General features: G+C 35.6%; 1 protein-coding gene across 2 annotated transcripts; it reads right to left on the reverse strand.

Moving 5' to 3' along the window:
- Positions 1-1,958: 1,958 nt before the first annotated feature.
- Positions 1,959-27,490, reverse strand: LOC132159820 (phosphatidylinositol 4-phosphate 5-kinase type-1 gamma-like). 2 transcript variants are annotated; one of them, XM_059569435.1, is made up of 18 exons: positions 27,106-27,490; positions 18,177-18,208; positions 17,976-18,062; positions 17,326-17,456; positions 17,130-17,247; positions 16,848-17,000; positions 11,132-11,431; positions 10,848-11,053; positions 9,786-9,869; positions 9,620-9,668; positions 8,689-8,773; positions 7,556-7,717; positions 7,334-7,475; positions 7,221-7,250; positions 6,927-7,031; positions 5,656-5,812; positions 2,530-2,613; positions 1,959-2,417 (listed from the first exon to the last, which is right to left on the reverse strand). In XM_059569435.1, the coding sequence occupies exons 1-18, from the start codon at positions 27,215-27,217 to the stop codon at positions 2,415-2,417; spliced, it is 2,040 nt and encodes a 679-aa protein (XP_059425418.1). In that variant the 5' UTR covers positions 27,218-27,490; the 3' UTR covers positions 1,959-2,414. The 2 variants fall into 2 exon arrangements, with proteins under 2 accessions (XP_059425418.1, XP_059425419.1); XM_059569436.1 differs by lacking the exon at positions 2,530-2,613.

A 27,490-nucleotide genomic window follows, 5' to 3' on the forward strand; every position in this document is an offset into this window, starting at 1 on the left:
GTGGTATTTTGTAGTGCTTTTCAGCCATGTTTTGCTTTATCTCTACAATTTGGTGCTGCTAGTATAAAGCGCACATATATTCTATTATATTTTATGTGTGTGTGTGTGTGTGTGTATATATATATATATTAAACATATGGTCTGACAATTATAAAGGGATGCGGTTTTAGGTACTACAATTTTTAAAGCTTTATTTACCTTAAACATTACCAAACGGATTAAAAAAAAAACCCTGCACTTTATTTTAAAAACATTTGTCAAATATAAACTACAAATTAAAAAAATAAGTGTTTTCTTGCACTAAAAATATATGAAAAAAATTTAAGCTGTATTTACCTAAAAAGAAAAACCATTAAAACGAAAAAGTCTTTAAAAGCAATGTCAATCTACAAAATATATATATATAAAAAAAACCTTATATGAAATTACCGAATGGATGGAATCTTATTAAAATTTACTGGACTTTATCTACGGAAACTCATTAAAAAATATTTTTAAACCTTAGTAATCGTTCTTGTTCATGTTCATGACTGATTGGACCGTGCACACACACCGACAAGTGGAGTGATAAAGTCCCAGAGGTTTTGTTGCTGCAGCCTGTCAAATACGAGGTAACATTTAATTAATGACGTTTATGAAATAATGCATATCTAATCATGTGCAAAACAGCTATATGATAAAGCATAGTGCTAGCATCAAATTCAAAATTGTGGTTTTCAATTTTTATAACACATCAAAATCAAAAAGATCATGGTTACCTTTTATATTTATTTTGTGATGTGTATATATGTTGAACTTGTGAGATTTGTTTTTAGGAAAAATCTGAATGGTACAAGAACAAAACAAGAATCTTTTGAATCAAGTCCATGAGATATATTTATTTAAGGATCTGAACAAATGTGCACACATCAGTCTATTGATCATGGTCTTTTCATAGAGATAAATATCTATCTATGCTGTACATCAGTGTCAGTAGACTCACATTTCATCATGCTCTTTCTATTAAGGGGGGCACACGGCTTTTTGACCACACACACATACACATGTACACACACGCAAACACAGCTGAACTGTTGGAAGAAACACAAGAAACCGTCCTCGACGCTGGAAGAATGGGTGGGTTCGTGTGAACCTATACGACACCTTTCACAGCCCACTTGTGCAAAACAAAATAGAAAAAAAAACCTTCAAATTACATTTAAAATAGATTTTATATGTATTTAAAGATCTGCATACAAATTCTCTAAGACACTATTATTGGTGAACCAGAAAGAAATTCTGAATCAGTGAATAGTTTATAACTACAATAGGATTTAGGTTGGCAAAAAATAATTAAGGCAACCAAAATATGCTTGTGCTACACTTTACAAATGCATTGCTGCAGTAGTCCCTTTATTTTGGATACAACAGCAATATCAATAACAACTGGCCACTGCACATTATAAGAATCAGTGTTGCACACTTCCATTGTAAAACGAGACACTCGCTTACCTATAACCACAAACACGCTCAATGCATAGGCACACACACAAATTCCATACATGTGGATTTACAATTTAATGTTTTGACTTAAATAGTTCTGATTGCGATTATGGTAAGAAGTTATTTTTACATATTTGGCCTCCCACATAATACGTTTCTTTCAGTTTAACGTCTTAATAACCAGGCCCTGAAGACTTTGTGCTGGATTTTGGCGGGAAAATCTGTGGAACAAATTTAAATTACCAGAATGTATAAAAATGTGCCAAAACAAGAATATTAAGATCCGGTGATGTGGAAAATGTCATTCTCTATAACATCCAGCATTCATTATCAGTCCTAATTTTCAAATTCAAATTAAATATAAAAAGAAAAAGAGAATATTATATATATATTAACCATTTCTTTGGTTATTTTCTTATTTCACACATCAAACAGCCACTTGTTGGAAATTCATAACTCTGAAACATTGAACACTATTGCTGGCTTAATATTTTATTGAAGAACCAATAAAAATAAAGCAAACCATGTGTACCATTTGTGTATATATAAGGACTATGACGAAACCTTAATTTTTCAACAGTTCCGAAACAAACAATGCTACCTGATAACAAAGGCGCATTGTAATAACCTACAACCCACTCTTAAGGAAAAGTCTCGAGGCCCAGAGCTCAAATCGGAAAACACGTTCACAGTTTGTAAATTAGACAATAAATGAAACACAAAACATTCAAAGAGTAATTAAACATAAATATTTGCATTATTACTCATACGTAAGTCTGGACATTGGTATTACTACTTGCTTGGTGTTGTTCATGGAATGGGTGAAAGGACGATGAAAATAATGCTTAAGTTGCGAAAAAGTCCGACCAGTAGAGCCTCGGGACGTCTGAAGAGTCCGAATCTTGTAGCTGGCCCTCTATCCTGAGGTCTGATTACTGTTGGGACACATTGAATTTTATGCAATTAATATGCAAGGAATAATAGACAATGGATCGTCAAGGTCAAGAATCACGAACCCAAGACGACTACAGCAAAGTGCACACTTACCGTTTCACTCTCCCCTTCATCCTCTGGCAGGGTTTTAGGCCCTGAACTGAAGTGCAGAGGAGAATATACCCAGTCTTCTGGAGGCTGGTTTTACAAAAGCCATACAGCAGAGGGCACCAGAAAGGGTGGAGACAGAGACAGCCAGCAGAAATATGCAGAGGAAGAAAGAGAGGAAGACAAGAGTGAGGAATATCAGAAATGCAGTGGAAAGAAAGTGAGACATTAGTAAAAAAAAAAGAGTCATTGTGAACATTAATAAGGCGGGAAGTAGTAGCTTGATATACAATGCACATTTATTGGAAAAATTTTTTTTTTGCCATATTTTAATCAAAGACTATAAAACATCATTTAAATAATATGCACTATTAATTCCTGCACTATAAAACCAGGAACACTGATTAAAAAACATAAATATTTAGCAGTTGTGTATGACTACAATACTAGTTTTTGAAGGGGACAATAATGAAAAATTACATAAAAAATGCTAGCTAAACATATGTATTTTTTTTTTACTACATCGAGTTAAAAGGTTAGTTCACCTAAAAATTTGAATTTAGACTAGGTGTATATGACTTTATCCTTTCAGATGAATCCAATCGGAGTTATCTTGCCACTGCCAAGTGTTAGAATGGGAGTAGGTGTGTGTTTTTTTTTTTTCAACAGTCCGAAAGAAGTGAAATAAATCTGTATCTGTAATAAAGCGCTACCTGACGTAGGCAGAAGCCATTCCGGTGGATGACGTAGGACATATGCGTAGCACTAGCGCTGGTGATTCGTGAAGAAAACGGAGAGAGAACAAAAAAAAACGCCAATCACGAATCAGAAGCACAAAATGAGGTTTGTTAAGAAAAATGTCAGACAATTTTGATATAAGCTAAGAGAAGTCTGGTTTTCCGTTGCTTAAATAAGGAAACGTTTCTTTCTTTGCTCCTATAAACAAACTCGCAACTTTATTATTCCCTTCTTCCCGTTAATGCTTCAAACTACAGTCCATTTGGCGGCGGTAATACACCATAAGTTGGCTATGTTAACCACAATTAAATCGTACAAGAAGAAGAAGAAACAAACTCGCAACGCATCACGCATACATTTTAAATATTTATATTTTTCTTACAAAAACGTATCGATTCGCTACAGAAGGCCTCTGTATTCACCCCCCATGAGCTATGCAATGTATGTTTTATTATGGATGCGCGTGCTTTATTTGATTTCTAATGGACTGTTGAACAAAAACACTCACCAACTCCCATTCTAACGCTTGGAAGAGCTAGCACAATTTTTAATAATACTCTGATTGAATTGGACTGAAAGAAGAAAGTCATGGGACGCTTTGAGGGCGAGTAAAACATGGACTTATTTCCATTTTTGGGTGATCAAACCCTTTAAACTAAATTAAAAGGAGAAATGTTGCTTTGGAAACCAGCTAAAATATATTTACCTAAAGTTTTCAAAACAATTGGACACGTGTTATGTTGGCTCATTTGCATACAGAAGTCTTAAAGGTACAGTAACAGCAACAACCTCTTTAACAGTCGAGGGTTAGAAAAAGCTACACTAGTCTTAACTTCAGAGGCTATAACTTGTTCTGATTATTTCTAAAACTACCTCTACAGCTAGTTTAAAGTGTTTCAGCTATAAAACTTACAGCGAGCCGCCTTCTGTGTGTGACAGGCTGACAAACACAGACGCTGCCATCAGAGAACTTACAAAGAGATATGGACAAACAGAGAAGGCAGTCAATGAAAGATGGCAGAAAGGTAATGAAAAAGTCAAGGAGATGGAGTGCTGTTTAGCAGCCGATAAATGAAAAAGTTGACAGCTCCATTAATAAGAGAAAAGAGTGACGGAGCAGCTGGTGCAGGGTGTTAATGGATGAATAATTCAAGAGGTGGTGCTTGGGCGTCTCTAAGCCTCTAGGTTTAAGAGCCTCTTTGGGACTAACAAATGATAATGACGCCCATTTCTCAGTTTGTCCTCAGAGACATCACTGTGGATGCATTGGCACGTCCATGTGTTTTGACATTCATGGGTCAGAATGTGTCTACTGTACACATACTGTACACTGTAACACACAATGATATCCTCAGCATTTATCAATAACAAGACGACTGGAACTTCAGTGCTCCTAGCACCTCGGCAAACAAACACCCACCCACAGGCCAACAGAGACCCTCTGTGAGATCCCGTCTAATATGTTTCCTTTAGTTACCAGTAATCCAACAATGGTCGCATTAGCACTGTTTACTACAGGATGAATCTCACAGTCTATCAAGAACATGGTCGTATTTAACCCAAAAAGGAAATTATATTTTACATTAATAAAATCTAAAAGTCTTATTTTTTTATTACTGCTGTGACATTACTTTCATTAATGTTAAGCATAAAACACCTTAAATTTGTATTAAATGTTTAAATACTTTTCTACTAAATTTTTCATACTTGCAAATGTATTTACATTATAGAAACAGCATAAATTAAAAAAAATATAGCAAACACTACCATCATTTATACATACTTTACAATTTAAATAATATATTCGTTTTGCTTTACAGCAATGAACACTTAAATGTGAATTACAGGATTTTTTTATTGCCATAAAAATAATGCAAAAAATGTTACTGGGTCTAAAACAGGCTTCATTTTTCTATATACAATATACAGTTTCTTATGGGATTCTTTTGGAGTAAAAATATATAAACATCCTTTAATCAAGATACATATAAATTAATTTTAAAGTTACGGCAATGGATTTTTATAAAATATATTTTAACTATAAACCTCACTAAATATTGTTAGAGTTTAAAAACTAGAAACTAGAAAAAGAAAATAAACTTTTTTTGATTATGGATTACAAAAAATAAACTTAATCCAAGATTTTTTTTCTTAATAAGTTTTAATATTTTTAATTGAAAAGTTGCTTTGCTTTTCAAGAAAATATATAATATTTAAGAATGTTTATATACTTTTATTGGAAAGCAAGACAAAAAAAACTGATGAAAAATTATATTTTGCAGTGCATACTCATCTGATTATGTTCTTTTATGTTTTGACCTTAGGTGGTTCTTACAATGCTTCATAACATTATTAAAAACACATATTTTTAGTTCAGAGGAGTGGAGGGCTTACAAAATAAATGTCTGTAATTGGCACATCATCATCCTCATCCACAGAGGCACGGCTCGTGCAGCCTGAGGCCTGACTGCAGCTGTCAGATTCGACCACTATCCTGGGGCTCGCCGGGACGGAGGAGGACAAGGCTTCTAGAAACGTCTCTGCAGCTTCACTATACATGTGGAAGAGAAAAATATACGACAATTTAGAGATTTTCAGTGAATAAACCATAAAATTCACTCTTCAGAAAAGTTGGAATATAAAGTCTGAATTGATTGGGCCACTGTTTTGGTGCTTTTTTATCCATTTGTCAGCCCATGGTTATTAGTATTATTTATAGACATTTACACTTTTAATAAATATATTGAATTAGCTTTATTTTTCTTTTTTACTTTTATTTTACATTTTCAGTTATCATTTTCAAGTCAAGTCAAGTAAAGTCTGCTATATTGTCAATTTTAATTGTTGTTTACATTTTAGTAAATTTGCTATGCACCTTTGTCATTTTTATTATTTTTTTATATGTATATTTCTATACAGCTTTAATTTCTTTTTATTTTATTATTTTTTGTATTTTAATGTGTTTATTTCTGTTTCTCATTTTAATTTTTTTTTAAGTTTAAGCTTTTAAACTAATATACTTTTTTTTTTTTTACTTTATTTTATTTTAGCTCAGTCAATTCCAAAAATTTTTTTAAATAGTTTTAGTTTTATTTAATTCTACGCTATTTGTATGGAAGTGTTAACTTTCTTCAAAATATCTTCAAAGATTCAAATGTCAAATTGATTTGCTGCAAAACGAGGATGAATAAATAATACATATTTCTTAAAAATAAACACTATTTTAAGTAAAGAAGGAATACATTTAATTATACTTTCATGTTATATGACTATTAATTATAGAAATTACATTTTTGGTATATGGCCACTGGTCCTGACTAACACAGAAACATTCAGGTACTTATTACCAATGTGATTAAGTGCTTCCTGTTTGGTTATGTTCCTCTGTGGCAGTTGTCATGGTGTCATTTTCTCATCTCTATGAGGAGATACAGCAGATGAGCTCAGCTGAATGGAGCACATCTAATTCCTTTTTGCCATGATACCCTTTATCTAACATCCACACTGCTTTTGATTTAGCAGCAATACATCTGCATTTAAATCAGTGCCCTTAATTCCATTATACTTCATAAAGACCTTTTTTTCATTATGTACAACAATATCTGGCTTTCATAAGTAAATATTAAATATTACGTAAAAGCAGATTCTCAGTTTTGAGTGCCTACCTGATCTCCGGCGATACCTGGGGAGCCGCAAGTGTGGGTTCACTGTCATATCTTCCCTCCACTTCCACCTCCACTGTGATGGTTTGCTGGTCCTCATCCTGCGTTCTACAAGAAGACCAGCAGAGGGCTCAACTAAACCACATGAACTACAGAACTAACTGTTCTCCTTTCATTTAGGAGAAGATCAAAGCCAAGAGAGAAATAAAGTCTGCTAATGAAACAAACATGGTAATTTCACTCACAAAACTATCATACGGCTTCAGAAGATCTAGCAGACCAGTGTATTTTACTTACGTTTCTTCATGGCTTGACTGGGTGTGTCTCCTGTATTAAAGAAAACAGAGAGTTTATTGTACCTGCTACAGCCGAGACATAGAAATATTAAAGAAAGAAAGATGGAGTGTTACCGGTAGCGCGGGTGTTCAGAGGTGTCCGACGGGGAGCGTTCTGGGATGGAAAGGGAGGTGGTGGAGGAGAGCGAGGTGGCGATGGAGGCTGTGGTGGCCTCTTCTAACGAGGGAGGGGTGCAGGGAAGTACATTTGCCCGACCTGAAACCGAATTTAAGCGTGACTAAAGCCATTAAGCTCTTATGGTTGAGAATAAAGAATGTACTTCGTCTATTGTTTACCATCGTCTTCCAGTGTGGGGAAGCTACGGGTTCCTCTCATGTCATAGATGTTTTCGTCTCTTACAAATGGCAGCTGGCTGGCCGACCATGCTGCCCCGGGACCGCTGTATTTGGCTGCAGCCAGAACCCCACGACCCCTCTTTGAGGGAGAGGATTTCAGTGCTGAAACAATGAGGTTTATAATGCACTTCAGTAATAAAATACATTAAATTTTATGAGCGCAAATGAAGTATGTTGATTCTTTTTAATTAGAAGGGTTAAGGTCTTTTTATTTGGTGACATAAGTGTCATATAAATTTAAGCCATTACTTTCAAAATACCTTATTACTTTCATAGGATTTTAAAAAATATCGGCAATTTATCGGTTATCGGCCAATATCAAGATTTTTTTAACTGATTAATACCAGATATTTACTTGTACATGATAATTTCCTCTTTTTTTATTTAGATTACCATTTGCCATAATCTAATGCTTCTAACTTCAATCACTTAAAGTTAATATTTATCGGACGATATTTTAGCTTTTTAAAATCGATCAGTTCCAAATATTTACTCGTACGTGCTAATTTTCTCTTTTTTAAAATTCCAATTACCTTTGCCATTATCTAATGCTTCTAACTTTGACCACTTAAAGTTAATATTTAAAAAACTAATAATTTTGTCAGTTTGCCAGCCCATGTTCACGTTATGCTTTTGTTATATGCAGTGCTATTTTATTATTATTTCTCAACTATTATAATATTTAGCTTTTATTTAATTATTATTTATTCAGTTTTAGAAATTTTAGTATTTCATAATATAATTAAATGTAATCTTTAGGAAATCATACAGTATGACTATCTATTGAATATCGATTTATTAAAATCCATTTTCCTAATATACATAAAAATGCTGTAATGCCTAAATTCATTTGTAGCATTTAAATTATGAATTTTAAAGTTTTATTTATTAATTTATTTAGACCAAATACTGTAGAATTTTATCAAGAGCCATTTATAAGTTACTGGTTATTAAAATAAATATTTATTAGTGTCAGCCAAAACTTCATATGCATTGTCGCATTGTTATAACTTTATCAGTAACTTTTCATGCAGAATATGAAATTTATGCAAGTTCAGAAGCAGTTCACTCACAGGAAGACTTTCTGAATACAGTAGTGCTCATGAATCTGAAGAACCTGTCTGCATAGAAAGATGGTCTGTGAACAGACACTGTGTCCTTAAGAGAGTGGAAAAAAGAAAGACTAAGTGAACCATCTCAATCTATATGAAAGGTTACAGCACATTCTGACTTATTCCAGTTGACAAAATAGAAAACAACAGTTCAACTAATCATCTTCATGCAGGCTTCATAACTGAAGCTGTCACATTTGTTTACATCACACATTTAAATCACACAAAATATTAATTTACATTATACATATACTCAACTGGACAGGTGACGTGCATCATATTTACACATTTCTCATGTCAGTTTCCAGTTTAACATCCATTATTCCTTAAGTCAACCAGTGAGCCTTTAGGTAATATATACTCTGTCACCTCCAGCTGACGCAATCAAGATATACCAGCTCTAGGTCTATAAATAACCTAATTAGCATGCAAATGAACCGTCAGCCATTGGCAGTATGGCGTAGACTGTTGCGTCACAGGCAGGGTTGGAGAAATCTCATTTATTCCCATCTAAGCCGAGGGAAAAATGAGTGTGTGCATGTGGTTGGTATATGCATATCCAGCAATAGCACAATTAGCACATCCTCTGAAAAAACAGCCCTAATTTAGTGCACATTTCGCAAGTATTTCCTCCAAAACCCGGTAATTCTTACTAAACCCCATTCATGCTAATGTACCACAGCAGATCATGCTTTATTAATATGAAAATTAAGGAAGTATGAGGAATTATATTGAAGGTTGGAGACCACAGAGTCTGAAAACACAGCTGGATGTTAACTTGGCCAAAGCTTTTCATCCAAACTGGAGAAATGGAGCATATTACAAGGGACAGTGATGTATTTCAGATGGTCTTTTCTAGATAAATGTCAATGAAATTCAATGTATTTCTTACCCCATCATGGACTAGAGCCTTCCACGTATGCTCCAATTTCTTTATTAACCTAAACAGAAAATGAACAAAGTTATTTCATAGTGCTTCCAAATCATACTGGCAGAAATGAATCACACACTTGGTGTAAATAGTATGCGGCATGAGTCGGAGAGATTGACGCAAGCACCTGTAAGACTGCAAGATGTCAATTATTCCAATGTAGAGTAACAGACGCTCTCCTTTTCCATTGACTGCAGGAATACCACCCATCCTGACATGCAAAAAAACAACAAAAACACATCAAAATAAATAACTATGAAAGCTGAAAGCTATAAAAAATAGATAAAAACCTTTCTCAATACTGAAATTAAATGTGTAGCTATACAAATTTTGGAACAAAATTGCAACAGTGCTGAAAAGTATTTCCAAAAGTTGGCTAAATTAAATAAATAAATACTTTAAGAAGAAAAAAAGCTAATAAACACGAAATGAAAAAAAGAAAAGATTAAAACAGTGGAAAGTTGAAACACAAAACAAAAAACCCAAACACAACAAATAATCTATTTGTTCACTTCTAAAATATGTGTTTATATAAAAATTAAATAAAACCAAACAAAATAAAATGAAAATAAGATTAAAACAAAACAGAAAACAGAAGGAAACCCAAAACAAAACTGTCTTCGTTCACCTTTTGGATAGTAAACATGATTTTGTTGTTTGCAGGTTATTTAATGTGATGTATTTCCAGATGAGACAGGATCTCTAACTGAAAACGTAGTTTTTGATTTAATAAAGAAAAAAAAAGTAAACAGAATAAAAAAACTAAACAAAAATAAATAACTATTTTATTGACTTCAAACAAAGTTGTAACTTATTGACTAACTTTTGTTGAATCATTATAAATATGATGTTTGCATGCTATTTACTTCCATAACGTGATACATTTCCAGATGAAACAGGATCTCTCACAGGACAATTTATTTTATCCAAGATTTTGATGAATTGTTTGAAGGGAAAAAACAACACATTTGAAATTTATTTAGGCAAACTAAAAATAGAAACATGTTGAAAAGCATGTCCCAAATGAGAAAGAAAAAAGATTTTTAAAATAAAATAAAAACAGTATTACAATTTTGTAATTGCATCCCTGTTACTTCATCATATTTTTTGATGCATATGAAAATGCATCACACACCTTTTTAAATATCATTTATAGGTGTCAAAACATGGAGTAATTTCAGCAACTCACATGTCCTCGGTGTCGATTTCCTCTCCATAGGCTGACGCTCCCTGTATGGACTCCATAGCAGTGGTGTAGAGCGCTTTCTGTGCCAGCGGCCTCTTTTCATCACTGTTGTCCTGAGATCCCTCCATCTGCTGCTCTTTCTCCGCCTGATCGATGTTGTGAACTCCCAGCAGCAAACTATAATCCATAATCTTAAAGCTTTCCAAGACCTATACACCAAAAACACATCAGTATTCGTCCTGAATGGCTTTTCCACTCTAGACAGCAGCACACCATGGAGAACTTACCAAACAGTCTCTCTGTAACGTCTTGACCAGGGCACTGTACGTGTCTGTATCCAACATGAGACCGTCTTGTACGTCCTGCATGAAATCAAGGTCTTTGAAAGTGGGCTTCGTCTTTTCCCGCTCTTTTTTAGAGGCCCGTCGCTTGTAGGTGGACCCCTTCAGGTCATATTTGAGGTGCATGCGCACCACCCTGGGCAGAACATTGTTCATGACCACCATCCGAATGTTCTTCCCGCCCGATTGTACACAGTACAGCCCGAAGAACTTGGGCAATAAGGTGCGAGGATTTTGATTCAAGTTCTGTTGGAAACAAACAACTGAAAAATCAAACACGATTTACTCAAAACACACAAAGATTCAAACGTAAGTGCTAAAGATCTGTCAAAGAATGTGTACATTTGTATTTGTTGGTTACATGGTTTGTATAATGCATTTATTTATTCCTTAAAGGAATAGTTCACTCCAAAATTACAATTCTGTCATAATTTATTCATCTTATATTGAACACAATATGTCTAAAACATGTCTAAAAGTAAATGTCTTGTATTAGCAACGCTTTGAAGTTTGTAAATAGTTTTGAAGTGCTGTTTTGCAGTGTATAGAAAATGTAATGCCATGACTTTGAATTTAAGACTTTCAGCTCTGATTTAAGACCTCTTTTTGGGGCTTAACTTGTGGAAGGTTGAATTAATACTTTTTAAGACCACTTTAAGACCCACAGAAAGATATTCAGCAGAGAAAAATTTCTCTGCCTTTAAATAAATATTTCACCCCAAAATTACAGTTTTGGCATTATTTATACATTTTTAACCCAATTTTGCATGCCAAAATGTTCTGAGTTGAGTTTTACGAACTTGCAACTTTGTTTGAGTTTGAACTTGGGATTATAAAAATCATTTTTTTGTTTTTTTCTTCATACAAAAAGAAAATTTATGATACTTTTATTTAGCTTTTCTGACATTTCTTGATGGCATCACAATTAAAAAAAAAAAAACAGTGAATATCTGTCAGAACATCTTTTGTGTTCTATGGGGGGGAGGGGTGCATAGAATGCATAAATGATAGCAATCTGTTTTTATAAAATCATGTAAAACTTTTAACCCAAATCTGTTTAATGAAACAAAAACCCCAAAAGAGTAAAAAAAAAAAAACTACTAAATATTTTTTATATGGCATGCAAATCGCACTTTTGTTAAGTTTATTAAAAGCATTTATGCATTAAATTAAGGTAAAGGTTATTTGTTTTTTTCCGCATTCCGCAAAACACCTTTCTTAAGTCAATGACATTCGTTTTGCCAGTTAATGTTCCAGAGCATAGTAAAACCACCTGATTCAAATTAGTTTGGAGTTTAAATCCTCTTAAAAATCACCACAGAAAAGCAAAGCAATGAAGCAAATATCCAACCTAGAAAAGCTTTGTGACACTCATCACCTTCACATAGGTGACATGTCCTAAAAGTTATGATCAAAAAAGAAAAACAGAATGAGGAAAAGAGCTAGACAGTAATAAAGACAGGTTTCTGTAGACCGTTGCATTGTTGCTAAACAACAACTGATCCATTACCATTCATGGGCTCATTAGCTCCAGATGAATGGATGGAACAAGCGTAGCCAGTCGCTGGTTAGACTCTGCTGACACTGAGAACACATCTAGGCATCATCTACAAGAGAAAACTCATGTTCTCTTGGAAACCGAACCCTTTTGTACTTATATTGTGGAATGAAATGCTCCACTGGAGACCGAAAACTGGAACAGGCACGGCATACATGCTAATTGTGTCATTTCTTTCGTTATTCAGGTAAATAGTAGACACATCGCCTCTGGGGAGAAATGAGTTCAAAATAACTTGTTGGGTAATCAGCAGTGTTATTGTTTAACCAGGCGGCTGATTTGTGACAGCATGTGATAATGGGTAAAAAGCTAGAGAGCACGTTTCTCAAAAAATACAGAGCATTGAACAATGCAACACAAACAGTATATTTATCCTAGATTAAACTGCAGCTGAAAAATGTATAAAGGTCAGCATCAGTGATACACCGATATATCATCCAGGCTGATAATCCAGCGATAGTTTCAATGTATATTAAAGGGTTAGTTCACCCAAAAAGGTGAGCATTAATCCACAAATGACTTAAGCTGTTAACTTATTTAATGTGGCTGACACTCACTCTGAGTTCAAACAAACCAATATCCCGGAGTAATTCATGCACTCAAACAGTACACTGACTGAACTGCTGTGAAGAGAGAACTGAAGATGAACACCGAGCCGAGCCAGATAGCAAACAATAGACTGACTCGTTCACGAGTCAAGAACCGGTTGCATCGGGGTGTTTGGATCAACTGTAGTGATGGGAAGTTCAGTTCTTTTCCGTGAACCGGTTCTTTCGGACAGTTCGATTCAATAAACTGGTTGAAGAAAATGGTTCACCGGTTCTTTTGCACTCGACGTAATGGCGTCATTGGCGAAGATTATTTTCGATGCTTCAGCAAATTCTAACCGACCCTCTGATGTCACATGGACTACTTTGAAGATGTTTTTCTTACCTTTCTGGACATGGACAGTATACCGTACATAGATTTTCAATGGAGGTACTGAGAGCTCTCGGACTAAATCTAAAATATCTTAAACTGTGTTCTGAAGATGAACAGAGGTCTTACAGGTTTGGAACGACATGAGGGTGAGTCATTAATGACATAATTTAAATTTTTGGTTGAACTAACCCTTTAAATATAGAATACGTTTACTGCATCATATCTAGCAGCATTATATTAACTATCAGATCATTTACTCTCTAGATATTATATTGGACACTGAAAACCAAAATCACTAATTCTACACCAGTAATTCTGGCCAATACTGATAAACCGATAATTATTTTTAGGCCATCCTTAAAAATATTCTTGTTTGCCGTAACCCGACCGACCCTGTCAATTTAGGACCGACTCAATTATTTTTAATTTTTTTGCTTTTAGTCTGACCGACTTGCGTTAAGACGGACCAATTTTTTTTTTACTCTTCAAACAACTAATACAAAAGCAATAAAATAATATTAATTATATTTAAGTAAGTATTGTAAATATATAAATTGCCTAGGCCTACATACAAACGAAGACTAGGTTCTTTCTTTAAAAAAAACCCTGTGACGTCATCTGTCTACACGGATGTCACACTGTGGCCTGTGCGTTCGCTTCGTCTCCTCTCATTCACTGTCAGAGTCAACGGTTTGCGCTTGGTAATGATGGCTGCAGCTGCAGTAAACAAAATTTTCGCGGTCACTGTTCAAAGTCATATGGGTTCGGGCACCATAATACATTTAAAGAAATTCATTAAAACAGCTCGACACCGCTTTAACTTGGCACGAAGTTCTGGAAAAACTGTGCCCAGATCTTTTCCCATCCCTTCTCCCGTCTAGTCTAAAACCGACTGTCACTTTATGTTCGAAAATCTATTGCACGAATCAACCAACACAAGTTTCGAAAACGAAAATAGGAAATTGATTTTAACGACCTTCTCTCGGAGCGCGTCCAGGATTTTTTTTTTGAGCGCGTCTGGTTTTTTTTTTTTTTTTTGAACAGGCGTCACACAGCAACTGCAGCTTCGGACACACACGCATAACAGCAAATAATACTTATGCACAATGTTTCTCTTTTTACAACAGAAATGTGAATTCTGCCGGTATTCAGTCTCATACAGATTCGGGCTTGAATCGCCTAGGGCTGTCAAATTAGCTAAAAAATACATTCAAATTTTTTACTTAAATATGATCAAAATTCGAATTGTATTCGAATTTAAAATGCATAATTTCAGTTAGGGAGAAAGAAAAGCTTTTTGCTTCTTCTGAGGCTCAAGATATTACTTATATTACTGAAGCAAAATATTACTGCACATTTATTCAAAGCATTAGAATACATGACTGTGAAAAAACAACATAATATTTAAAATAATGTTTATGAACCAATTATTATTAAGTTGTTTAAAGAACTATAAACAAAACAACGTCATGTATGCATGCATTGTTAAATAAATAAAAAGGGCGGGAAACCAGTCACACAGAATACATTTGTTTTATTTAAAAACATGAGATGCAATGGGATGGGGAACAAAAACCCAACATAAAGTCTCGAGATATTTTTAGAAAATTAAATTAAATACATTAATTTTACATGTCTTTCTAAACATGCGGCTCTCTTGTGCGAGACTCGAGTCCAACGGTGTCCCTCTAGAAAATGCGCAAAATATGCGTCCTGTGTGAACGGCTTGGTTTCAGTTTTCTCCACACCAATGTTCTCTTTTTTTGTAGTGGCTTCAACTGGATAGGCTAACATAACCTTATAATGCAATGCCACATACATCGTCATCACATCTCGTGTGCCACTGATAAAGATCAAGTATACTTCGGCCGTCCGCACACTGTCTGCATTATGTCCTTTTCATCATCCACGTGCGGGCATTTTTTGAGACCCCGCGGACGGTGCGCGTACACGAGGTGAAAGATGAGACAGCAGCTACTGCATGTCGAGCTCGTCCGCCTTTAAAAGTTGTGTAGACACGGCTGTGCGCGTGGCGAGATGGAATGGAGCACGGACTGTGAAGTACAGGTGTTGTGCCTAATTTCGACCCCCTGCCGAATTATTACCCCCCTTGTATTGGTAGGTTTAGGAGTAGGTGTGGGGGAGGGGTTAGGATTAGGGGTGGGGTTAGGATTAGACAATCAGGTAGCGATTTGAACAAGGTGGTTAATAATTCGGCAGGGGGTCGAAATTGGGCACAACATCAGGGCTCATAAGGCAGCTTCCTTAATGCACACCTAAGATTCGAATGCAACATTTTTCGAGAATGTTGCACTCCCGTTTGTCATTGTGCACAAACTTCACGCCAATATGTCACGCCAGAAATATTGGTCTTTACCAATATATTGAATCTTTACATTCCTCCTGCCTTTTGTCCGTGGATTTACCTATATTTGGTGTTATTTGCCTTATAAAACTTATTTAGACATACAAAATCAATTTTACAATCGATTCAATGAACACTTTTCCCTCAAATCAAACAGGATTTTTTTCACAAAAGTAACAACCCAAGAAAGCAAAGTAAACGGTCTCTCATTTGTAGGTTGCATTGACACGTAGCGTTGGATGCAAGTAAAACAGTATAACAGTACCTCATTTTTTTTCTTCTCACCTGAAATTCATGCAATAAACATGTTTTTGACAAAGATTTAAATTTGTTTGTGGTCTATATAGCCTGCATCAAAATGAGGTTTGCAATTATGCGCCCGAAGGCACGGGTTGAATACCCAGTCAGTGACGTCACGATATGCTAATTTGTTTAAATTCATACCTACGTCATCACCATCACCAAAATTTACTTTTTTTTTTTTACATTGAAACTTGAAAAAAAATATATAGACCGACCTACCGACCCTTTTTTAAATTTTTTTATTACTGTTACTGCAAACCAAAATATTTTTAAGGATGGCCTCACGTTGACATTTGGCCATAAATATTAGCACACCATTATGGATTACTGTCTAAAATAAGAATTTCACTAATTTAATGTAGGCTTCACATCATTTTTCTCTATTATTAGACTGCACTATTTCATGCAATATATATGTGTTGTATAATATATGAACCCCGCTTTCAAGATATCGGTATCCAATTTATTGGTTAACCACTATTTTGAAAAGTATCAATCAAAGTACAGCAACTCACCATGTAATATCCAGGAAGAAGCTTCTGCAAAAACTCTGCTTCTTTGTGCATGACTGTCTTAATGATGAACTCATCATCCTTTGTGACGTAAAAGACTGAGCCACTGGCTCCAGGATTGGACAACTCGATCAGTGGTTCGTTACAGAGTGAATACTAAAGGCAATCACAGATTGAGATATGCATAAACAAATGACCATGAATTTTCCTTGAGTGATTCTTCAGTAATCCGAAATAAATACAAGCATTTATTATAAATTCCAGCCTTTAGCTTATATTTCTCACCAAATAGTCATCCGGCCGTATCCCGAAGAGCTCTCTGAAGTAACGGAAGGCGACGGGAGCATATGTTTTGAAACGGAAGTCTGGGAAATGATGGGCTGGCGTCAAGTTGCTCCCTTCACTGGAGGAACATAGAGAAGATCTTTTTTATTTCATGTGAAATTCCACATCCACCCTCAACATCAGACAGACAGCGCACCTGGGGAAGAAGATGCTCTCCACCACATAGAAATCCTGCATAAGGACGTCCCGCTCAGGCTTGGAACTCAAGTTGCCAACCGTGTAGCCAATCCCTAGCTGAATGGCCCCCTTGAGAGCCGAAGATGTGGTCTGAAGAAAATATAAATGATTTGAGTCTCCTAATTATTAACCCTAAACCCAGAGATTGATCTTCTGCAGTTTCTGTTTAGATATCACCTTGTGCCACATTCTGAAAATATTTTTATCATTCTGAGATTTGCTAAAGATTATTAATGATGTTATTAAAGTAAATTATTGGTTTAACGATACATTTTAGGTTAACGTTAGATGATGGCAAATTAGCATGGACAATTAAATACACAACATCAATCAATATAAAATATTGAAAAATTAAATAATTTTTTAAACACTAAAAATGTCCTTATATCGGCTGATATTGTACCGATATATTGTGCATCCCTAGAAGTAACTAAAATAATCTGAATGGAATCGATATATATATAAGATATACTTTTTTTAATGTAAAAAAATACCAATATCGACTGATTTAGTACCGATACACTGTCCATTCCTAATAACTAAAATAATCGGAATATAATCAATATCAAATCAAGAAAATGTTTCTGAAATAGAGTAGGCCCAATGCACCTTCTTATATGTGGTTTCTCCAGAAGCGTCCACTCCTCTGTGTCCGATCTTCTTCCCATGAGCCGGCTGGCCTGACGATGAAGGCATCTAGTATAAAGAGTGTAAAAATTAGATACCACCAACCTGCAATCCCTGCATAAACAGGTTCATCATCTGTAATCTAACAGTATATATTGTTGATATGTGAGAAAAGGAATGTACCTCTGTTATGTAAGCCTTTTTTGATGTAGAGTCTAGGAAAGAAAAAGAAAAGTGATTGACCAGATATTCGCAACAATATCTGAATAAAAATATCAGATTTCATCATTTGCAAAATGAAAGCACTGATAGTCAGCCCTAAGGATCATGATTTGAAACCAAATCAGATAGGTGTGAAATATGAATAAAACTTATAAAGACATATCCGTCTGCTATTATAACCAGGCTTTAAGAGTCAGCGGGTCAGACAGCATCAGCCAACTTCATTATTCAACCTCCATTTATATTCCATCGCCGCCCCTCAAGCTTCAGCATCAGCTGTCAGCAGCGACTGGGATGTTTGTTGACAAAGATGGTTTGATAAAAACACACCATGTGAAGATGACGTTCTTGAGCTGTGCTTCTCACCCCACAGTTGTCCCAGATGCATCAGCATCCGCACATGCTCCCATTAAGCCGTGTTCTTCCGTTTCCATGGCCTCCCAATCAAGGTCAACAAGCTTTCTTGGAGATTGCATATGCATGTAGCATCAACAGACACATGCTGCTCTAAATAGGGCATTGGCCGCTAGACAGAGCAGCTCATAGCCATGCAGTGAGAAAGCAACAGCAAAACTAAGATGACAGGCCTGCTGGTAAATCCAGCTAAAAACAGCTTTAATCCAAAAATTCATATTCTGTTTACTCACCCTCATGTCGTTTCTAACTTTTTTTCATAGAATAGAAAAGGAGTAATTCTGAAAAATGTTCTGAAATATGCTCTCTTCCAATACAAAGAATGAATCTGGAGATTTTAAGCTTAAAGAAATACATCATAAAAGTGGTTTATATAACTTATATTAAACTTATTTGACAACTTCGTGTAACAAGCAGACCATAATTTAAGTCATTCCTACTGAACATTTTGACATCTGCCCTAACTACCTTAGTTTGTGAATGAATCATTTTTTTGAGTCAGATCTTCAATGAATCATTCTAAATGATTCATAAAATAAAAATGATTCCTTCCAAATCCAAATGAATCAGTTCTTGACTTAATGACTCAATCATCTGGCTGCAACAAGAGAAGCTCACTGGAGGGGAAAGTCTTAACATCTATCCTGACCACATTAGTTTATCTTTCAAGTCAGATCTTCTAAGAATCTATTGAAATAATTCAGAAAATCTGAACAATTCATTCAGAAAACAAAATGAATAAGTTCTTAATTTAGTGACTTAATGGTCCAGTCGCAACGATTAGCAGCTAAGCGAAGGGGAAAATCAAATCATCTGCCCTAACTTAGTTTGTGATTGTGAGCAAGTTATTCATCTGAGTCAGATTTTCAAAAAATAATCTGAAATGGTTCACAAAATTAGAACAATTTGTTCACAAATCAGTTCCTGATTTACCATTAACTGAATCAATGATCCATAAAATTAGCAGCTAACTGCAGGGAAAATCTTAACATCTGCCCTAAATGCATTCATTTGTGAATGCAAACATAATTATTATGAGTCAGATCTTCAATTAATCATTTCAATGGTTCACAAAATCAGAATGATTCCTTTATAAATCAGAACGAACCAGTCTCTGACTTGCTGACTCTGGTCACTACAATTAATTATTAATTACAGGGTAAAATCTTAACATCTGACCTATATTATATTGTGACTGTGAACAAATAATTTGTTTGAGACATCTTTAATGAATAATTTAAAACCACCTTGAATGATCTGTTCACAAATTAGACTCAATCAGTTCTTGCCTCACTGTAGTTTTGGGTGAAGTACACCTTTAGGATGGATCTGTGTTTTGGGACATGGTACCTGGTTTCCAGCTGGTCAACCATCTGGACCACAAGCTGGTAGACCAGCTAAGATGCCATAACCAACTGGAAGCTGGTTTGCTGCTGGTCAAAGATGTCCTATCAGTTATCAGCACTAATGGCTAGCTTGGACTAGCTAATGTCCAGCTATAAATTCATTACCAGCTTGATTTTTTCACCAGCAGGCTTCAACTTTTTGGAAACACATGGAAAAAAGTTGCACACACAAAGTTAGGAAAAACATGATGCGTGCAATGTCCCAAACAAACCAATTTTCCATTTTCACCTCTGAAATAGCACATCCACACCAACAAGCCTCATGACCAAGTTAGCTGTCCTGTTATTTCTGGATCCAGCAGTCATGGGGTCTTGAAGCTGTTTGGGCAACATTGTGGTTCTCCTTAAAAGAGCTTTTTCCTAGACCTTCTTCACCAGTGATAGGTTTGGCCTCAGTTCAAGCTGGAGCACAAACATGCAACAGGATGTCTGCTCTTCTCCACTAGCCAGGGTCGACCACACATCTAAAAAGGGGCATTAGACCAGCAAAAACCTGCTTTTTAATTCTACATTATGAACAGAAGAAATGTAATTGGGATTTACATTGACAATTTGTGCAAGCTAAGCTACATCTTTGAAGCACAAAATGTTTACTGTATTAAAGTTTAAAAGTCAAGGTTCAAAAACTGATTTCGAAGGGAAATGTATTTAAATCATCTCAGCTGGGTTATACAGAGCTTATCGTAATATCATTCATAGCTAAAGGATTATAAAATTAGCTGAAAATCAACTGAGTTACAGCATAGCACTCTTATTCTATTATGAGATAGCATTCAACTTACATCAAGCCATACTGAACTTGACAAACCTCTAAAACACAGGTTACAGCTCATAACATCTCTATTGCTAATGAATTAACACCTCCTGAAATCACTTTGGACAGGTGTGATCACAGCCAGCTCAAAATGGAATTGAAATTAAGAACTCGACGACAGAAACTTGGAGGTGTCATTTGACACCTCAAGCTAACATTCATTATATAGGACTAAATTTAGCAAAGATTTAGCATATATACTTTGAGAAAAGGATAACATGTTATTACTGCAAAAATCTCAATTCTGGAAGTAAAACCACGACAACATATGAAGGACAGCTCATAATCTGGTAAAACAGAACTGTATAAAGGAAACCGAAGAAAACAGGCAACTGTAAACCCACCAATAAGGCACATAAAACCATTTTCATTGCTCACTTCTGATCTGAGAGATGAAAACAAAAACTGAAAGTTCCTCTTGCGAATTTCATTCAAGTAACGAGCCATTCAACAGATGAATTCAAAGTTAAAAGCTCTTCTAAGTAATAGACACCCAACAATGCACTTGTGTGCAGGAGTAGATAATGCTCACTGACAGTCGCGACACCCTCATTTGGGAAAATTAAGAAAAATAATAACTTTCTCTAATGAAACAGCTCTTTTTTTTGTCTCTTAGTGGATGCATAAGATTTCCTGAATTATTGTCACTGATATCGTCATCGCAATAAATACCAGAAATGATCGTGATATATTTTAAAACCCATATTGCCCATCCCTACTGTTCATTTGTACGCAAATGTTAAGTATACTTTAAGCTTTAATTTTTTCACCTAGCTGACAATCAAACAGATTTGCGCATGGTATCAAATGGATATACTTTAAAAAGCTATGCATTTGGCTGTACACATAGGCTTAGCATTTGCGTCAAAACTGAAGTATACTTTGAGCAGTAGCACTTTATTTTACAGTCCTGTTCCTCATACTATGTACTTATTATAGTAATAAAGTAATAACTAGATACTAACCCCAAACCTAGCCCTAAACCTAACCCTACCCCATATAGTTAGTTACCTTATATTACCAGAACTTCCTTAGGTAGGTACACTGTACAAGAAAACCAAGTATGCTTGAATATTATGTCCTCTTTAGGGTTGCATCCTGTGACACCTCTTCCTGTTTTGATTTGAGATGTTTCTGGCCCTTGTTGAACCACACCAGAGTTTGTTAAGTCTCAGCCTCAGACGTCACAACCACAAAACAAAATTGGAAACACTTGACACATCTGATTGGTTGAATTCCACAGGATTTGCGGAAGAGACATGTGTTGCGTTCTTTACTGGAACACACATTCTATACTGGAAACAAACTATAAAGATAACTATAAAGATAATGATATTAGCTTCCACACCAGCGAACAATATTGTCTGTTTTTTCTAAGCGCACGTTCATCGGAAAAAATTGTTCTGAAAGTGATTCCAATGATATTGTTTCTCTGTGCCTTTATCATTATAGTTGAGGTGTGAACTCTTCTATTCTTTAATACTGAGAACGATTTTCTTTATCGTTATCTTTATAGTTATCGTCCTTGGTGAAAATGGGACTTTAGAGTTTTACACACCGGTCTGTTAATATTGGGACATTTCCATACCCATAAACATGATGCAGCACAAAATTGCCTCTTTGGCAGTCTTTGGCCATTTAAAGTGGCCAAGGTTCCCAGACCTTCTGCCATCGGTCTGAAGGTCTGGCTACACAAGACTTGAGTTCGTTTGGAATCAGATCAAGACCCCCTATGTCAGGGTCTCAGTCTGCTTGTTTGATGCACACCAGGGTTCAGGTAGCAGTGTTTACACTTATTCAAGTGAACCGCACTAACAGAGCAATCACAAAATAGTTCATTTTAATCAACCCAAACCTGCCAACACACCATAAGAGATTTGGGTCAGAAAGAAACCATCATGCAACCATACGGAAAACCATATAACCCATCTAACTTTTGTTAAGTTTCCATAAAACAAGGTCTTGTTATGATGTCCGGAACACAAATGTGTCAGAGAAGGACTCTGCATCCTTTTGTAGGAGACGCCCTACTCCCTCTGAGGTGCTGAAGGGATTGAGTGTCTTCCAGAACCCTGGTCTTGTCTGCAAGCTGGCCTATAAAAAGCTCCATCCTCTTCAGGGCATAGGAAAGGGGGGCAAGAAATACAGAGACACCATTATGCAATTCTTGCTTGTTTTCCATTTCCCACCAGAGCTTGAAAACTCTCAGCAGTCTGAGCTATTAGAATAACACAAGTAGAGGAAATAGATGGAGGGTGCAGACAGACCTGCCCTGTTTTGCAAAGCGATATCAGTGGGCACAACACTACAAGGCTTTGAGTATAGCCTAGGGTTTGATTATATATGCATCTCTTGGGATGTTATTTGTATAAACCAAGAAAGCCGTGTCTGGATTTCACAGATGCTTTAATTGTGTACATTTACTACCACCATCACATGATGATAATGAAGTGAGTGCTTTAGATGGTCCACTTAGCGGTAATAACCTCAAAATTGATTTTTAAGTAATTTACAATAAAGATCTTTCCCTATATCGATCATCATCGGTTCAGTGCTGCTCTTAATGAGCCAAGTAAAACGGCCACTGAACTGAACAGCAACAGATATTTATCATTCAGACTAGGCGAAATGAGAGCAATAACTATATTACCATGTGCAAAAAAAAATATATATATATATTATTTATGGTATACTGATGGATTTTGGCAAATTATGGTATACTGCATTATAAAAACTATGATGGCAAGGCGCAACAAATTACCAATACAAACTATTCTTGGTGAGGTAAATTTTGAGGTAAGAAGACATGTGACTGAATGGGGGATGCACGATTAATCGAAGGCGATTAATCACGATTGTCATGCACATTCCGTCAGTAAAGCTGGTTCTTTGATTAGTAGGAAATCTCCATTGCCTTTACTCAACATTTACTACACAGAGCCATAGTTCTGACAAGCTATGCAAAATCGCATTCATAATCGCAACTAAATATAATTGTAGGATTATGAAATCGACAAAAACGGAACTATGGCTCTGTGTAGTAAATGCTGCTCCATCGGAGAGCACGTGAAAATACCACATTTAATAACTTTTTTTTTTATTGCAAATTAACTTCGTAACGTCAGCCGAAATGTTTGAAATAAGTCCTTCTCTGAGATGATTTGGCTTCTTAAACAGAATAATAAAGGTACACAATATTTCATTGTAATCTAAGCAGTTATACTGGTTATGTCGATTGCCAATTCATTATAGATATACTTTATTATGATGAAAATTAGAATAAGAAGAACTCAGATAAGCCGTATATTGCCGTAGTTGTGTATTTATTAGTCACTTTGAATCAATGAAAGAGTTAAAATCAGTTAAATCTTCTGTTTATTCAGCTGAAGCGATTCCTGGGTTGCTTCTTCGTGGCATATTTGGATTTTATTTGGATTGGGCATATTCAAGAGGGCCCTCTGGCCTTTGGATGGAGATTTACTGCTGATCACAGAACTGTGCTTCACTGAAAGACACACATGACCCTCGCAGCTTCTGCTTAATCGCGATTTATAGCATTTGCGATTTAATTTCGATTAATGGTGCAGTCCTATGACTGAATTACTCAACCTGAAAAGAAACAATCGTACTGAAAATAAGTGGGGTTTTTTTCGTAGATTGTTTTGCGATGTTCCAATTTTTGCATATAAATTAAATTTGCAACTTGAAAAGTTGAAAAAATGTCACCCCAGTTACCACCCAAATCATCCCTAGCAATTACACACTAGCATTGTGGCTGTGAGTCTTGAACATGAATGCATAATATATCAGTATTTCATTGATTGTCATCCGATTTTTTTTTTACTAGTATCGGTCAATTTTGAATATTCATCTGTGCGTTATTTCTCCTATTTTGACATTTAGATTACCTTTGCCATCATCCAATCCTGACTTATAGTGAATCTTTAAAAACGCTAATAATTTTAAGCAAATAATAAAAAAAATTTGTTCTATTCTGTTGAGATTTGCATCATGTTTGGGCAAAAACGCTGCTAAAGAAGTCTTTTATACCTGTGACTCCCCGAACTTGACTCTGATTTTATGAACAAAACATAAAAACCCAAGAAAACAAGGGTGGATGATGGCATCCAAATCACTTCAGGTGCGAAAATGACTCACAGGCCATCGTGAGACACGTTTCATGCGACTGCATGCCTCAACAGTCAGCATGTTTTCCCACACACATCTACACGGGAGACGCCGGAGAGCTAACCAATGAAAACAGGAGGATGTTGAGGCAAGAGACACCAGCGCCAGGGGAATTGAGGGAGTGAACCATCGTTGTTTGGATGCAGTTTTAGTGATTACAATGTAAACGATGAGGCTGGAGCGCAAGACAGTATGTGGCTTTTACTACAAGCAAATTGTGTTGACATTTATGTCTTTGAAAACAGTAACTACAATGCAGTTTGCAAAGGCTCAATGCATACGCAAAAGAACAAATCTTGTCAACAATGAGCTGGAGAAAGGTCAATCTTAAGTACATACTGAACACAGGCACTTTATGGAGTGGATCCCATTTTTGTGCTCTTTAATAAATCTCATAGAATAGGTTTACAAGTATGATCTTACACTGATTATGATAAATAACCCAAGAAAACTAACTTTTTTTGTCATGAAAAGGTCATAGTTGGTTTTGTTTGTATAGTCATTTACATATGGATGTTAATACCAGAGTAAAAACTGATCATCTGAACTGTAGCTTCTCAGGTTTGCAGAATAAGGCATTTTTGGTTATCAGCATATCATGCATTTGAATGCGATCATTGACACCTCACACACAGATGCGTGACTAATTAAAAAAAAACCACAAAAATGGAGAACTGGGGAGAAAAACAACAGTCTCCTAAAGGCAGAAACAGGAGTGTATTTGATAGATACAGTAACTGTTATGGAAGTGAAACTTTTGATCATATATCAATCAAGAAAATGCTTCTTTTTTTAATATATCATAGTTATAAAAAATAAACCAAACAATTTAAGAATTAAATTTTTTCATTAATTTATTATTATTTTATTTCAGTTGAGGTAGATTTTATCTAAAAATCTGCTTTACTTCAAGTCTTCATGTATAATGCATTATAAAAGCATTCATGATGAACTTTTACATGTAATGTACAAATGGTAACATTACATATTTTCATAAATAACTGTAGCCAAAATAAAAATCCATTATATTTTCTGATTCCTTGTTCGATCTGCAATTGGTTGTTTGTCAAATGCTTTAATGTATTATAGTTTCTAAAGGTGTAATGAGAAATACACAAGTATTATAATGTACGAAATCTGATGTTATTAAGGTGCATAATTAAAACGTTTAAAAAAACACTTTTAACATAAAGGCTTCAGTTAAGCTATTATCAAAAAAGGTTATGATGTAAATTAATAATAAATATTTAATATTCTGCACCAATAACAACAACAACAAAAAGTGACGTGACATCTGAACTCAATCGTACAGAAGACCAAATAATGTTTTCCTCATTCTAATTTATTTTTTATCAATAAAAATGAATCAAATATTTTACCATTATTAATAATTCGAAATTATCTAAATGAAAATACCCCGGTCAATGTGTAACCAAAGCACTTTGTTTGTTCTAAAAGTCATATTAGTGTTATAATATTTTTCTGCAATTGCACACACTCCAATAACTTAAGAAAGAAAAATATCTTGTGTCTGAATATTAAAATATTCAAAACAATGAGAACTTGCACCACACATTCATAAAAGTAAAGTCCTATTTGACTGATCTGAGGAGTCCTTTAGAAATCAAAACATTATTTTAATGTCATCCTTTCTGCATTTAATAGGCACATTTGATGGCATTTATCCTAAACATATGCAATGCACCCTTTACCCTGTTATTCCCCTGAAACCCCCTTAATCCCATCTGTCATCTGCCCAGTGTCCCTGCTGATGCCTAGCTCGCTGAATCTGGTTTAAACCTGGCTGTCACACCATCCGCCTGACAATATGCCCACAAAACTATATTTATACATTAATGCACACTGACTCTGGCAGCATGTGACCCCTAATAATCTGATGCTTGTATGATAAATCTCATGCATCAGTGTCCAAATCCATGCATGAATGCTAGTTTTGCTAGTTCTATCCATGTGAATATCAGCCACCTATGAATCAATCCGATGAGATTGCATGAACCGATGTCTTTCTTAACGCCTTCTTTCAAATCAAACCCAAGTTGTTGGTTACCCGAGTCCATGCCATCCGCCGTCCCCGCGTCCTCGGATGCTGCTGCCCCGGATATCGGACTCCCATCCCCGGCCTCAGACAGGCTGGTCGCCCCTTCAGCCGCCGCTTCCATTCAAAACCCCTGGATGAATCCTCCGAGCGAGAGCGCTGTCAACCGATGATCGACGATGTTTCAAAACATCCACCGCTTTTCCTCTCAGTGTGTATGGATGTGATTAGCTGACAACAAATAAGGTGGGAGATTGAGGACTGTCCCTATGCGTCCTGGTCCTGAGCTGTTATGGGATAGGGATGTTCGATTCGCGGACAAATCGTTCGTTTGAACAGATTGAATTGAACCGATTCGCTAAGAGACTCGCAAATCATTTTGAGCTGGGGCCTGTTC

The sequence above is a fragment of the Carassius carassius genome, chromosome 16, assembly GCF_963082965.1.
Source record: "Carassius carassius chromosome 16, fCarCar2.1, whole genome shotgun sequence".
Classification (NCBI taxonomy): domain Eukaryota; kingdom Metazoa; phylum Chordata; class Actinopteri; order Cypriniformes; family Cyprinidae; genus Carassius; species Carassius carassius.